The sequence below is a fragment of the Piliocolobus tephrosceles genome, chromosome 10, assembly GCF_002776525.5.
Source record: "Piliocolobus tephrosceles isolate RC106 chromosome 10, ASM277652v3, whole genome shotgun sequence".
In the NCBI taxonomy this organism is placed as follows: Eukaryota; Metazoa; Chordata; class Mammalia; order Primates; family Cercopithecidae; genus Piliocolobus; species Piliocolobus tephrosceles.
Genome location: NC_045443.1, coordinates 114,429,384 through 114,442,635, shown reverse-complemented (window position 1 = coordinate 114,442,635; position 13,252 = coordinate 114,429,384). Strand labels below are relative to the sequence as shown.

The following is a 13,252-nucleotide window of genomic DNA, read 5'->3' as shown; positions in this document are numbered from 1 at the left end:
AAAAAAAAAAAAAAAAAAAAAAAAAATGAAAGAAAGAAAGAACTCACAGCACCGTAAGGAATTCAAGTTTAATGTTCAATGAGAAAAAAAAAAAATCCCAGCTAACAGACAAACATGACCCAGGCAGATGGCATAACGGAATTGAATTTTCTTCCACCAGTCATGTAATTGCCACTGTTTGCCAAGTTACAATCTTGGAATTCTCTTGGAATAATGATTTTTGAGTCCTGCTTTTTGTTATTTGCAGACAGGATTCCTCTTTCACCTGATGCTCGCTCTATCTATCGATCGATCGATCGATCGATCGTATCTATCTATCTATCTATCTGACACTGTCATACTCTGTTGTCCAGGCTGGAGTGCAGTGGTGCGATCGCAGCTCACTGCAGCCTCCACCTCCCAGTTTCAAGTGATTCTTGTGCCTCAGCCTCCCGAGTAGCTGGGATTACAGGTGCCTGCCACCATGCCCAGCTAATTTTTGTATTTTTAGTAGAGATGGGGTTTCACCATGTTGGCCAGGCTGGGCTCAAACTCCTGACCTCAAGTGATCTGCCCACCTCAGCCTCCCAATGTGCTGGGATTACAGGCGTGAGCCACTGTGCCCGGCCTCACTTACTCTTTTAATAGGTATGTGCACTCCAGCTATTTTTCTAGATCTACTTTGTAGAAGCTGTATTTCTTCACTATAAGCACATAAAACAAGAATGAGTAGCCCCATAATCCTTTTTGGTGCTCTTCTCTGTGATTAAAAACCAACAATCAAAAAAAAAAAAAAAACCTGCCAAGTGAAAAAGAAAATGACCATACTCACAAAACAAAACTTAGCTGTGATGCCTGAATTCAGGGTAATGGGGAACATGCCAGCTTTCACTTCTAGGAATAGAAAGGGTGGGGCTGATAGGACAGCACCCCAGCAAGGAAGGTGGACGAATCCCAGAGAGAAGAAAACAAGAAATAAAGAATGGTCTCATCTCCTCTTGAGGCTTTCTCTCTCTCTCTCTCTTTTTTTTTTTTTTTTAGTAGAGATAGGGTCTCACTATGTTTCCCAGGCTGGTCTTGAACTCCTGGCCTCAAGCAAGCCTCCCATCTTGGCCTCGCAAAGTGTTGGGATTATAGGTTTGAGCCACCGCACCTGACTCATATTTTCTCATGGAAAATAGTAGGCCACAAGATAATTCTTACCATCACTCCTACTGCAGCACTAAAACAACAGCCTATAAGCCCGCCAGGGCACAGCAACACCATGATCTAGTAAGTAAGCTGGGCATGGTGGTTCATGCCTGTAATCCCAGCACTTTGGGAGGCCAAGGCAGGTGGATCACTTGAGGTTAGGGCTGAGAATCGCTTGAACTCAGAGGGCAGAGGTTTGCAGTGAGCTGAGATCACACCACTGTACTCCAGCCTGGTGACACAGTGAGACTCCATCTCAAAAACAAAAACAAACAAACCAAAAAACAGTAAGTAACATTAATAATAACAATAATGGTATACTAGGCCAGGCATAGTGGCTCACGCCTATAATCCCAGCACTTTGGGAGGCTGAAGCGGACAGAACACCTGAGGTCAGGAGTTCGAGACCTGGCCAACATGGTGAAACCCTGTCTCTACTAAAAAATACAAAAATTAGCTGGGCATGGTGGCTGTTGCCTGTAATCCCAGCCACTTGGGAGGCTGAGGCAGGAGAATTGCTTGAACCTGGGAGGCAGAGGTTACAGTAAGTAGAGGTTGCACCATTGCACTCCAGCCTAGGCAACAAGAACAAAATTCCATGTCAAAATAAACAAACAAACAACAGTATACTAGAGGCCAATTACTGACTGTTGACTATGTGTTAGATAGGAGGCTGAGCACTTTATGAATCATTATATTATTTCCTAATAATAACAGTAGGTAGTATTGATTCATCATTTGCTGTGTGCCAGCCTCTATGTTAAATATTTCAATGTGTGTGAATAATAAATATAGTATGCTGGGGCAGTGGCTCATACCTGTAATCCCAGCACTTTGGGAGGCTGATATAGTGAGACTTTGACTCTACAAAAAATTTTACATTTAGCCGGGTGTGGTAGCACATGCCTGTAGTCCCAGCTACTCAGGAGGCTGAGGTGGGAGGATCGCTTGAACTTGGGAGGCAAAAGTTGCAGTGAGCGAAGGCTGCAGTGAGCTGAGACCTGCACCACTGCACTCTAGCCTATATATATAATAATGTGTTTTATACACATTAACTCAAATTTAACATCACTGTGATTCCATGAAGAATATAAAATCATACCCCCACTTTACAGATGATGAAACTAAGGCACAGAGAGGTTAAATAATGCACCTAGCATCACACAGCTAGGAGGGGACAGAGCTAGGGTGCAGACTCCAGCAGTTTGAGTTATTACACAGGGCTCCTTCACACCAGCCAACCAGTGAGGAAGTTTCTATCATAACTCCCACTAGACAGATGAGGAAACTGAGGCTCAGAGAAGCCAAGTGACTTGCCCAAAGTCACACAGCTAGTCAGCCAGGATTTGAACCCAGGTCTACTCAGAATCCCACACTCTGAAGCCCATGTTGGTCTCTACTGTCTCTCCCTGGGCTTCAGAGGAGGAGCCCCCAGCCCACAGCCTGCCTGCGTGTTGAAGCCCATGGCTAGGACACCCATGCCCCCAGAACTCACCAAGCTTATGCTGGAAGCACAGTTTGGCCAGGAGGATCAGGATGAAGGGGAGTCCTTTCTGGAGCCAGCAGATCACAGCCTTCAGCTCGGACAGGGCAGGGGCGGGCGTCCCAGGCTGCTCCTCACCTCCCTCCTCCGAGTGCCCTCGGTGCTCCCCACCCACGTGCTGCAGCAGGGAGCCCCCTCGGTGGCTGCCGTGGTGGAAGTGGTGGTGGGGCTGGCGGTGGTGGTAGGCACCCCCCTCACCCCGGCCCCCTCCTTCCTCCCTGGACGCGGGCATCTGGATGAACACGTCCCCACCGCCAGCGGAAGAGCCCAGCACCAGGCTGGAGGGGAACGAGCTGGTGGGGAGGCTTCCTGATAAGCCCGAGAAGAGTGCTGGTGGGGAGGCCGCCTCTGCCTTCAGACTCTCAAAGACGCCGCCTTCATCCACACTTGCCTCAGAGCTGAGCGTCTGGCTGCGGTTTCTGGGTGACAAGGGGAGAAAAACCCCAGGAAATCAGGCAGATGGAAAAGACCTTACTCCAGAGGAGGATGGGAACCAATAATATCAATTATGTTATGGGTTGAGCTGTGTCCCTCCTCAAATTCACATGAAGTCCTTCCTCCCAGGACCTCAGAATGTGACCCTGTTTAAAGATAGGGTCTGTACGAGGCAAGGAAGTTAAAACGAAGTCATTGGAGTGGGTCCCAATCCAGTGCGATTGCTGTCCCTATAAGAAGAGGTTAGGGCTGATGCAGTGGCTCATGCCTGTAATCCCTAAACGTTGGGAGTCAGAGGTGGGAAGATCACTTGAGCCCAGTTGTTCAAAACCAGCCTGGGCAACATAGGGAGACCCCATCTTTACAAGAAATAGAGATAAATTAGCCAGGCATGGTGGTGCACACCTGTAGTCCCAGCTACTCAGGAGGCTGAGGTGGGAGGATCACTTGAGCCCAGGAGGTTGAGGCTGCAGTGAGTCAAGGTCTCACCTCTGCACCCCCCCGGGGGAAAGAGAGACTGTCTCAAAAGGAAAAAAAAAAAAAAAAAAAGAGGACGAGATTAGGACACAGACAGGTACAGACGACAGTAGACCATGTAAAGACCCAGGGAGAAGACGGCCGTCCACAAGCCAAGGAGAGAGGCCTCAGAAGGAACCAACCCTGCTGATACCCTGATCTCAGCCTTCCAGCCTCCAGAATTTGTTAAAAGAAATTTCTGTTGTTTAAGCCCCTCCCCCCGGGGTACGGTACTTTGTTACAGCAGTCCTAGGAACTAATACAAATAATATTAATAACAATAGGTCATAACCTTTATTGAAACCTACTATGTGTCAGATAGTCTTCCGAGTGTTTTGCATTGATTAACTTACTAAATCCTCCCATCAACCCTGGAATTAGGTCCTACTGATATTCCTGCTTTACAGATAAAGAAATGGAGGCTCAGAGAGAGAAAGTAACTTGTCCAGAGTCACAGAGCTGGTAAGGGATGGAGTAGGGGAGATTCGAACCCAGGCCGACTCTCTCTAGAGCCCATTTTAGTTACCAGCACATTTCATTGAAAAGGGAGCACAGAATTCTATGATTCTAGAATTATCTCAGGATCCCAAGGACCCCTGGCTCTGCAGTCTTCAAGTTCAATGTCCCCCAGTTCCCCAGAGGGGCCAGCCTTGGTCACAGCTGACATTGGGTGGGTGGCAGAGAGTAATGCGAAGAAGACTTAGCTGGGAGGCCCACATTCAAACTCCAGCTCCACCTGTTCTAGGGGCCTTACACCTCTGCACTCAGCTTTCTTACCTGAACAATGGGCCTTTATTCCTGAATAGAATTCCTGGGGGTGGGGGTGTTAAATTTAAAATACGTTTTGTAATAATAGGTTCTCAATACGTGGCAACTGTTATCTCTAGTTCCTATGGAAGACCTGCGAGGCCAAATTGCTTTCTCTAGTTCCAAGCAAGGGCCTCTTGGGTTGGAATCAGGCAAAGGATTCTGTGGCTCCTGCAGAGCCACTGCTGGCGGAGCAGAGAGCCCGGAGTTAGGCCTGCAGGAACGGAGAGCCCAGAATTGGGTGCCGTTTCCCACGAACACCAAGTTCTGGATACCATCTTTCTATTCTTAGGTTCATCCTCTTTTCTTTCTTTTTTTCCTTTTGAGACAGAGTCTCGCTCTGCCACCCAGGCTGGAGTGCAGTGGCGCGATCTTGGCTCACTGCAACCTCCGCCTCCCGGGTTCAAGCGATTCTCCTGCCTCAGCCTCCCAAGTAGCTGGGACTACAGGCACCCACCATCATGCCTGGGTAATTTTTGTATTTTTAGTAGAGACAGGGTTTTACCACGTTGGCCAGGCTGGTATCGAACTCCTGACCTCAGGTGATCTGCCTGCCTCGGACTCCCAAAGTGCTGGGATTACAGGCAGGAGCCACCGTGCCCAGCCGAGGGTTCATCCTCTTTTCAGTTTTTGGTTTTTCTTTTTTTTTTTTTTTTTTTTTTTTTGAGACGGAATCTGGCTCTGTCGCCCAGGCTGGAGTACAGTGGCTGGATCTCAGCTCACTGCAAGCTCCACCTCCCGGGTTTACGCCATTCTCCCGCCTCAGCCTCCCGAGTAGCTGGAACTACAGGCGCCCGCCACCTCGCCCGGCTAGTTTTTTGTATTTTTTAGTAGAGACGGGGTTTCACCGTGTTAGCCAGGATGGTCTCGATCTCCTGACCTCGTGATCCACCCGTCTCGGCCTCCCAAAGTGCTGGGATTACAGGCTTGAGCCACCGCGCCCGGCGGTTCATCCTCTTTTCAAGTGGAATCACTGTGTTGCAAACTCAGTCCACACCACAGATGCAAGCAGAGCTGATGTGCTCGACGTGCATATGTTGGGGAGTCGGGAGGACAAAGAGCCACACCCTCCTTCTCTCGCCCTGCAGGCACCTCCACAGACCACTAAGAGACTCCAGATATACCATGAGCTTACTGAAAATGGGCTGGGCTTCATTCATTCTCTGGACCCCACAACCCAGGGCACACAGTAGGTGCTTAATAAATGTATGTCAGATGTCACTTAGTCCAAAATGGCAGCAGGAGGGAGGCTCTGGTGGAAATTTTCCACTGTTTTCACACTTGATCTCATATCGTCTATTATACGAGACCATTATACACAGACAGAGACGGGAGTCTCACTGTGTTGCCCAGGCTGGAGTAGTGCGATCATAGTTCACTACAGCCTCAAACTCCCGGGCTCAAGTGATCCTCCCACCTCAGCCTCCTGAGTAGCTGGGATTATAGGCATGTGCCATTGCAACTGGCCCCAGGAAATATGTTTTAAAATATATAAAAGACCAGCCATGGTGGCTCACGCCTATAATCCCAGCACTTTGAGAGGCCAAGGTGGGCAGATCCCTTGAGCCCAGGAGTTCAAGACCAGCCTGGGCAACATAGGAAGAACCTGTCCCTACAAACAATTAAAAAATTAGCCAGGCATGGTGGCACGCACTGGTAGTCCCAGCTAGTGGGGAGGCTGAGGTGGGAGGATGGCTTGAGCCCAGGAGGTAGAGGTTGCAGTGAGTTAAGATCATACCACTGTACTCCAGCCTGGGTGACAGAGCGAGATGCTTTCTCAATAAATAAGTAAATAAATAAATAATAATAAAACACGTACAGTCCGGCATCCATATTTAAGGATTCAACCAACCTTGGGTCGTGGAGCAAAACCCACAGATACAAAGGGCTGGCTGTCCTAGCCATCTTATTTTATTTTATTTTTTATTTTTTATTTTTTGAGACGGAGTCTCGCTCTGTCGCCCAGGCTGGAGTGCAGTGGCCGGATCTCAGCTCACTGCAAGCTACGCCTCCCGGGTTCACGCCATTCTCTTGCCTCAGCCTCCCGAGTGGCTTAGACTACAGGCGCCCGCTACCTCGCCCGGCTAGTTGTTTGTATTTTTAGTAAAGACGGGGTTTCACCGTGTTAGCCAGGATGGTCTCGATCTCCTGACCTCGTGATCCACCCGTCTCGGCCTCCCAAAGTGCTGGGATTACAGGCTTGAGCCACCGCGCCCGGCCTATTTTATACAAGGCACTTGAGCAGCTGCATATTCTCGTATCCATGGGGTCTTGGAACCAACCCCCCCATGAATATGGAGGGCCGACTATATTTGATTATTTCATAATCGCACTTAAAGCCCTCCCAGGGCTTCCCATTCTGTGTTCCTTCCCATGGTCTCAGAGGAACCCTCTAGATGTACAAATATCATTCCCAAATATCATGTTCTTTTTTTTTTTGAGACGAAGTCTTGCTCTGTCGCCCAGGCTGGGGTGCAGTGGCCGGATCTCAGCTCACTGCAAGCTCTGCCTCCCGGGTTCATGCCATTCTTCCGCCTCAGCCTCCCAAGTAGCTGGGACTACAGGCGCCCGCCACCTCGCCTGGCTAGTTTTTTGTATTTTTAGTAGAGACGGGGTTTCACCGTGTTAGCCAGGATGGTCTCGATCTCCTGACCTCGTGATCCGCCCATCTCGGCCTCCCAAAGTGCTGGGATTACAGGCTTGAGCCACCACGCCCGGCCAATATCATGTTCTTTACTGACAAAGAAACTGAGGCTCAGAGAGATGAAGTCGCCAGGCACCCTGGATTATTTGGCCCCAAACTCCAATCTTGTCATGTGCCCCTTTCTCCACGTTCAAGGGCTTTCTAATACAGGCTGTCACCTTCACCGGGATGTCTCCCCGACCTGCACCCCATCCCAACTAGGTAACGCATGCTCATCCGTCAGATTTCAGCTAAAATCTCCCTTCCTGGATTGAGGCTTCCCTCCCCGCCAAGACAGTGACAGTCCCCTGCTCCTTGTCCTCACTGCACCCTCACGTCACCTGCACAGGATTGATCACAGCTGTCATTTTGTCCCTCATCTTTCCCTCGAGACCTGTGGCTCTCAACCCTGGCCATGTATTATAATCACTGGAGGGAACTTTTGAAAAAGACAGGTGCCCCAACCCCACTGGAGACCAGCTGAATCAAAATCTCTGTGGGTGGCTCCCAGCATCTGAAGTTACTCAGAGTCCCCTCAGGGATTCTTGTTTTTTTTTTTTTGGAGCAGGGTCTCCCTCTGTCACCCAGGCTGGAGTGCAGTGGTGCGATCTCCGCTCACTGCAACCTCTGCGTCCTGGGCTCAAGTGATTCTCATGCCTCAGCCTCCCGAGTAGCTGGGATCACAGGTGTGTGCCACCACGCTCAACTAATTTTTGTATTTTTTTGTAGAGACGGGTTTTCACCATTTTGGCCAGGCTGGTCTCAAACTCCTGTGCTCAAGTGATCCACCCGCCTTGGCCTCCCAAAGTGCTGGGATTACAAGCATGAGCCACCGTTCTCCACCGCCCCCCGTTACAGTGATTCTAATGTGTGATCAGTGCTGTGAACCATAGCTTTGGACAGAGCTCCACTGCACAGGGTCAAAGACCATAACCTTGCTCCCCACTGTATCTTCACCGCCCTGCACAATGCACCTGGCACTCGGAACACGCTCAGTAAAAAGCGTTTGAAGGAATGCATGAACAGGCATACGAAAGGCTCTGAGACGGCCTGCAAGTGAAAACACGGACTTTGCTTAAGCCCAGTCTTCCCCAAACTTATTTGAATTCTTTTTACCCATGAAAAGCCATTTAACATCTTGTAGAACACCTGTGACACACAGCAGGGGGACACGGTAGTTTCCCTGGTTGCACAATCTGGGCCTACAGGTATGTTACTAAAAACCTGGTGAGGACAGGTGCGGTGGCTCATGCCTATAATCCCAGCACTTTGGGAGGCCAAAGTGGGCAGATCACTTGAGGTCAGGAGTTTGAAGCAGCCTGAGTGTGGTGGCTCACACCTGTAATCCCAGCACTTCAGGAGGCTGAGGTGGGTGAATCACTTGAGGCCAGGAGTTTGAGACCAGCCTGGTCAATATGGCAAAAACCCCTCTCTACTAAAAACACAAAAATTAGCTGGGCATGGGGTGTGCACCTATAATCCCAGTTACTCAGGAGGCTACGGCAGGAGAATCGCTTGAACCTGGGAGGCAGAGGTTGCAGTGAGCTGAGATTGTGCTACTGCACTCCAGCCTGGGCAACACAGTGAGACTCTATCTCAAAAAAAGAAAAAAAAAAAATCTGGTGCAATGGAGGGAACTCATGATTGGATTCCCTCCTCCACCAAGCCCCATCCCTGCTGGCTCCAAAAGCCCAGAAAATATGCGCTCCTCCTCCATTGGGCTCTGGATAATAATAATGATAATATTAATAATGACAACAACAGCAAACACCATGGCTATGATCCTCAAGGGGACTTGAGCTTTTTCTGCACTTCAAAGAGCTCAGCTCAGAAAGCAAGAGTCCTGGCAGGTACCCACGCTGGCTCATGAGGAGGCCACTGTCTCTCCGTGACCACCCAAGGGGCCCTAGAAAGCCATCCCGTCCCCCTTGAGCTTGCCAGCACTCTGAGTTCACTGGGCTCAGGGGCCTCCAGTACAACCAGGGAAGACTCAACCCACCACGGGGCTTTTTATAGCTGGCCTCCCTTCCCTAGGCCTCTCCCCTGCATCCAGCTGAGATTTCAGCCTCACTGGAAAAGAGTATTCCTGAGGGGTACAGAGGCTGCGCTTCCAACTTAACCACTTAAGCGCCAGAGCTTGAGGCAACCCAGGAGGGGAAATGGTTCTGCTCAGACAGTAGGCAGCCAAAATGTGCTATCTCAAAGACAGGTGCTGGGGGACACATGGATGGGGGCCCAGATCTCAGCCCTGCTACTTCCTGGCTGTGTGACTTTAGGTAATTTCCTTCCCCTCTCTGAGCCTCAGCTTCTGCATCTGTAAAATGGATGCTCTCACTGGGGTAATGTTGCGGTTGGCACAGCATAATCACTCAATACACGGTTTGAGTTTCCTGCTGTGGTCTCTGCCCCCAAGAGATCTCACGGTTCACTTGAGAGCAGATGGCAATGTTGTCTTTAGAGGCGGAAAAGGTTCCAACACGCAGGCTCATTACAAGCCGGATGCTGTTTCTGCATCTTCACACTCACTCCTTCATCTATAACCAACTCTTTTTTTTTTTTTTTTGAGATGGAGTCTCGCTCTGTCACCCAGGCTGGAGTGCAGTGGCGTGATCTCTGCTCACTGCAGCCTCCATCTCCAGGGTTCAAGTGGTTCTCCTTCCTCAGCCTCCTGAGTAGCTGGGACTACAGGCATCTGCCACCATACCTGGTTAATTTTTGTATTTTTAGTAGGGATGGGGTTTCACCACATTGGCCACGCTGGTCTCGAACTCCTGATCTCAGGTGATCCGCCTGCCTCAGCCTCCCAAAGTACTGGGATTACAGGCATGAGCCACTGCTCCCGGCCCATAAGCAACTCTTGAGTTCTGTCACCTGCCATTTTTGGATGGAGAAGCTGAGACCTAGGGGTGAAGTCACGTACCAAAGTCACCACAGGTGAGAAGTGGCTGAGCTAGGGTTTGGCTGAGCCCTGTGTTCTTCCCTGCAGAACAGGCAGGTACCATACAAAACTCAGTCCCAGCGCTGGGATGTGAGGAAGGGAAGGCTTGGCTGCCTGCCTCTTGGATGTATGTGCTAGCATGGGGCTTTCGAGGCTGGAGGCTCTCCCAACCTCAGAACTAGGCCCCCAGGTGTGTTCCCTCTTGGGTTTCAATAGATACAAATTCTAGGCTGGGTGCAGTGTCTCATGCCTATAATCCCAGCCCTTTGGGAAGTGAAGGTGGGTGGATTGCCCAAGCTCAGGAGTTTGAGACCAGCCTGGCCAACATGGTGAAACCCTATCTCTACTAAAATACAAAAAAATTAGCCAAACATGGTGGCGCGCACCTGTAGTGCTAACTACTCGGGAGGCAGAGGCATGAGAGTAGCTTGAATCCGGGAGGTGGAGGTTGCAATGAGCTGAGATCACGCTACAGCATTCCAGCCTGGGTGACAGAGCGAGACTTCATCTCCAAAAAAAAAAAAAAAAAAATTCTAGCTCATGAGCATTTTAACTGTTTTGTTTTGTTTTTTGTTTTTTTTTTTTTTAGGTTCTATCTGGTCCTATCTATTAATCACAAGGCCAAACGAATGGCCAAAGTTAAGTACATGTCCTTGTGATCCAGAGCCCATAACCCCAACCACTGCTTCATTTAACTTTTTTTTTTTTTTTGAGACAGGGTTTCACTCTGTTGCCCAGGCTGGAATGCAGTGGTGCAATCATAGCTCACTGCAACCTCTGCCTCCTAGGCTCAAGCAATCCTCCCACCTCTGCCTCCTGAGTAACTAGGGCCACAGATGCATGCCACCATATTGGGTTAGTTTTTATTTTTTGTAGAGATGGGGTCTCCCTATTTTGCCCAGGCTGGTCTCAAACTTCTGGGCTCAAGTGATCCTCCCACCTTGGCTTCCCAAAGTGCTGAGACTATAGGCATGCACCACCATGCCTGGCTAGTTTAAAATTTTTTTTTTGTAGAGACAGGATCTCCCCATGTCACCTAGGCTGGTCTCTAACTCCTGGACTCAGGCTATCTTCCCACCTTGGTCTCCCAAAATGTTGAGACTACAGGCATGAGTCACTGCATGGCCCTTCCTTCATCTAAGTTTTACAAACGCATCCTGTCCTAAACCATCCAGGGCCAGATACCAAACTAAAGAGCACCTTGAGGCCGGGCATGGTGGCTTGTGCTTATCATCCCAGTGAGCGGAACCTTGGGCGGCCAAGGTGGGCAGGTCGCTTGAGACCAGCCTGGGAAACATAACAAAAACCTGTCTCTGCAAATACAAAAATTAGCCGGGCATGGTGGTGCATGCCTTCAGTCCCAGCTACTTGGAAGGCTGAGGTAGGAGGATCACTTGAGCCCGAGAGGTCGAGGCTGCAGTGAGCCGAGATCATGCCACTGCACTCTAGCCTGGGCAACAGAGGAAGATCCTATCTCAAAAAAAAAAAAAAAAAAAAAAAAAAGAGAGAGACCACCTTGATACCCCAGAGCCCACCAACATGATTCAAACTAGCCAGTCCTAAACTATTTCCCCTGACTTGTCTTTCTTTCCCCCAGAAAGCACAATAAAGGCTGTGACCTATGCTTTTTCCTTGGTCCTTTCTGCCCCCTGACTGATGCTGGTGCTTCCCCAGGTGGCCCTGCATGCAGCAGTATGCCCCTCCTCTTGAGAAATGGAAGAAATAAAAATCTCATCTTTCAATGTCATTAGCCTCTGCGTGTTGTTTCTCAGAGCTATGATCTCAATGTTTGTGTCCTCTGCAGATTCTTATGTGGAAAGCTAACCCACGCCAGCCACAGTGGTTCACACCTATAATCCCAGGGCTTTGCGAGGTCAAGGTAGGAAGATCGTTTGAGCCCAGGAGTTTGAGGCCAGTCTGGACAACTTAGTGAGACCCCATCTCTACCAAAAGAAATTTAAAAATTAGCTAGGTATGGTGGCACATGCCCGTAGTCCCAGCTACTCGGGAGGCTGAGGCAGGAGGATTGCTTGAGCCTAGGATTTGGAGGCTATAATGAGCCATGATCACCACTGCATTCCAGCAGTGCAGTAACAGATAACAGAGCAAGACCCTCTCTCAAAAAAGATATCTAACCTGCAATGTGATAGTACTAGAAGGTGGGCCTTTGCGAATGATTAGGTGATGAGATGGGCTCTTCACGAATGGGATTAGTGCCCTTAAAAAGGAGACCCAGACCCCTTCACCACATTAGGACATAGCAAGAGAATGGCCACCAGTGAACCAGAAAGTGGGCCTTTCGCAGACACTGAACATGCTGGAGCTTTCACCTTGGACTTCCTAGCCTCCAGCACTGTGAGAGATAAACATTTGTTGTTGAAACCACCCATTCTATGACACTTTTGTGATAGCAGCCTGTATGGACAAAGACATCTCCATAAATTAAGATCCACAGGTACATTCATTGATACAATGAGTCAGGTGGCTCACCTGTCACACAAGGCTTTGAAATTTAGTATAAAAGGAAGAGCAAGCTATTATGCATTGAATGTTTAGTATGAGGTCATCACTGCGACTCTAACAACTAACACTGAGTGGGAGGCATTGTTCAATCCAGTTTCGGGCTGCCCCTCACCACCCGAAGCCCAGAGCCCTCAGATGGAACAGAACCAGGGATGCCTACCTTTCAGGTGGAATGTTATCCGTGTTGCTGCTGTGGCGTCTCTGCATCTTCCTTAACACCTAAAACCCAACACATGGGTGAGCCAGAGTCTCCCAACACTCCCACTGCCTGTCAGATTGCCAAGGTAATTGTAAACGGCAAATCCGCACTAGTCATATCTTAGACCCCTAGTGCTCTCTGGCATTTTCCATCATGTATTTCAATCTTTCATGCCATTCCATCCTCAACGTGACATTCTATCCCATGAGGAAAGCTATCACCGCATTTCACAGAGGAGGACGATGAGACTCGGAGGTGGAGGAAGTCCTCATGTGAGAGGATAATGCAGTGAACTGTGCAGCCAAGAGGTGCCGGATGAAGTGAAGTGGGTAGCGGACTGGCAGGAGACATGGATTCTGGGTGGATGCTGCCGCTAACATGCGACCCTAGCCAAATCAGTAACCTCTCTGTGCGACCCTAGACACATCAGTAACCTCT

At 49.4% G+C, this 13,252-nt stretch overlaps 1 protein-coding gene across 1 annotated transcript in view; it reads right to left on the bottom strand.

Annotated features, from left to right (window-relative positions):
- Window positions 1-13,252, bottom strand: part of RNFT2 (ring finger protein, transmembrane 2) — a 110,895-nt gene that overhangs the window by 94,832 nt on the left and 2,811 nt on the right. The window contains exons 3-4 of the mRNA XM_023204187.2: window positions 12,776-12,834; window positions 2,666-3,132 (exon numbers count right to left, since the gene is read on the bottom strand). Of these exons, the coding sequence (XP_023059955.1) occupies window positions 2,666-3,132; window positions 12,776-12,834 (526 nt within the window). The remainder of the gene's footprint in view (window positions 1-2,665; window positions 3,133-12,775; window positions 12,835-13,252) is intronic.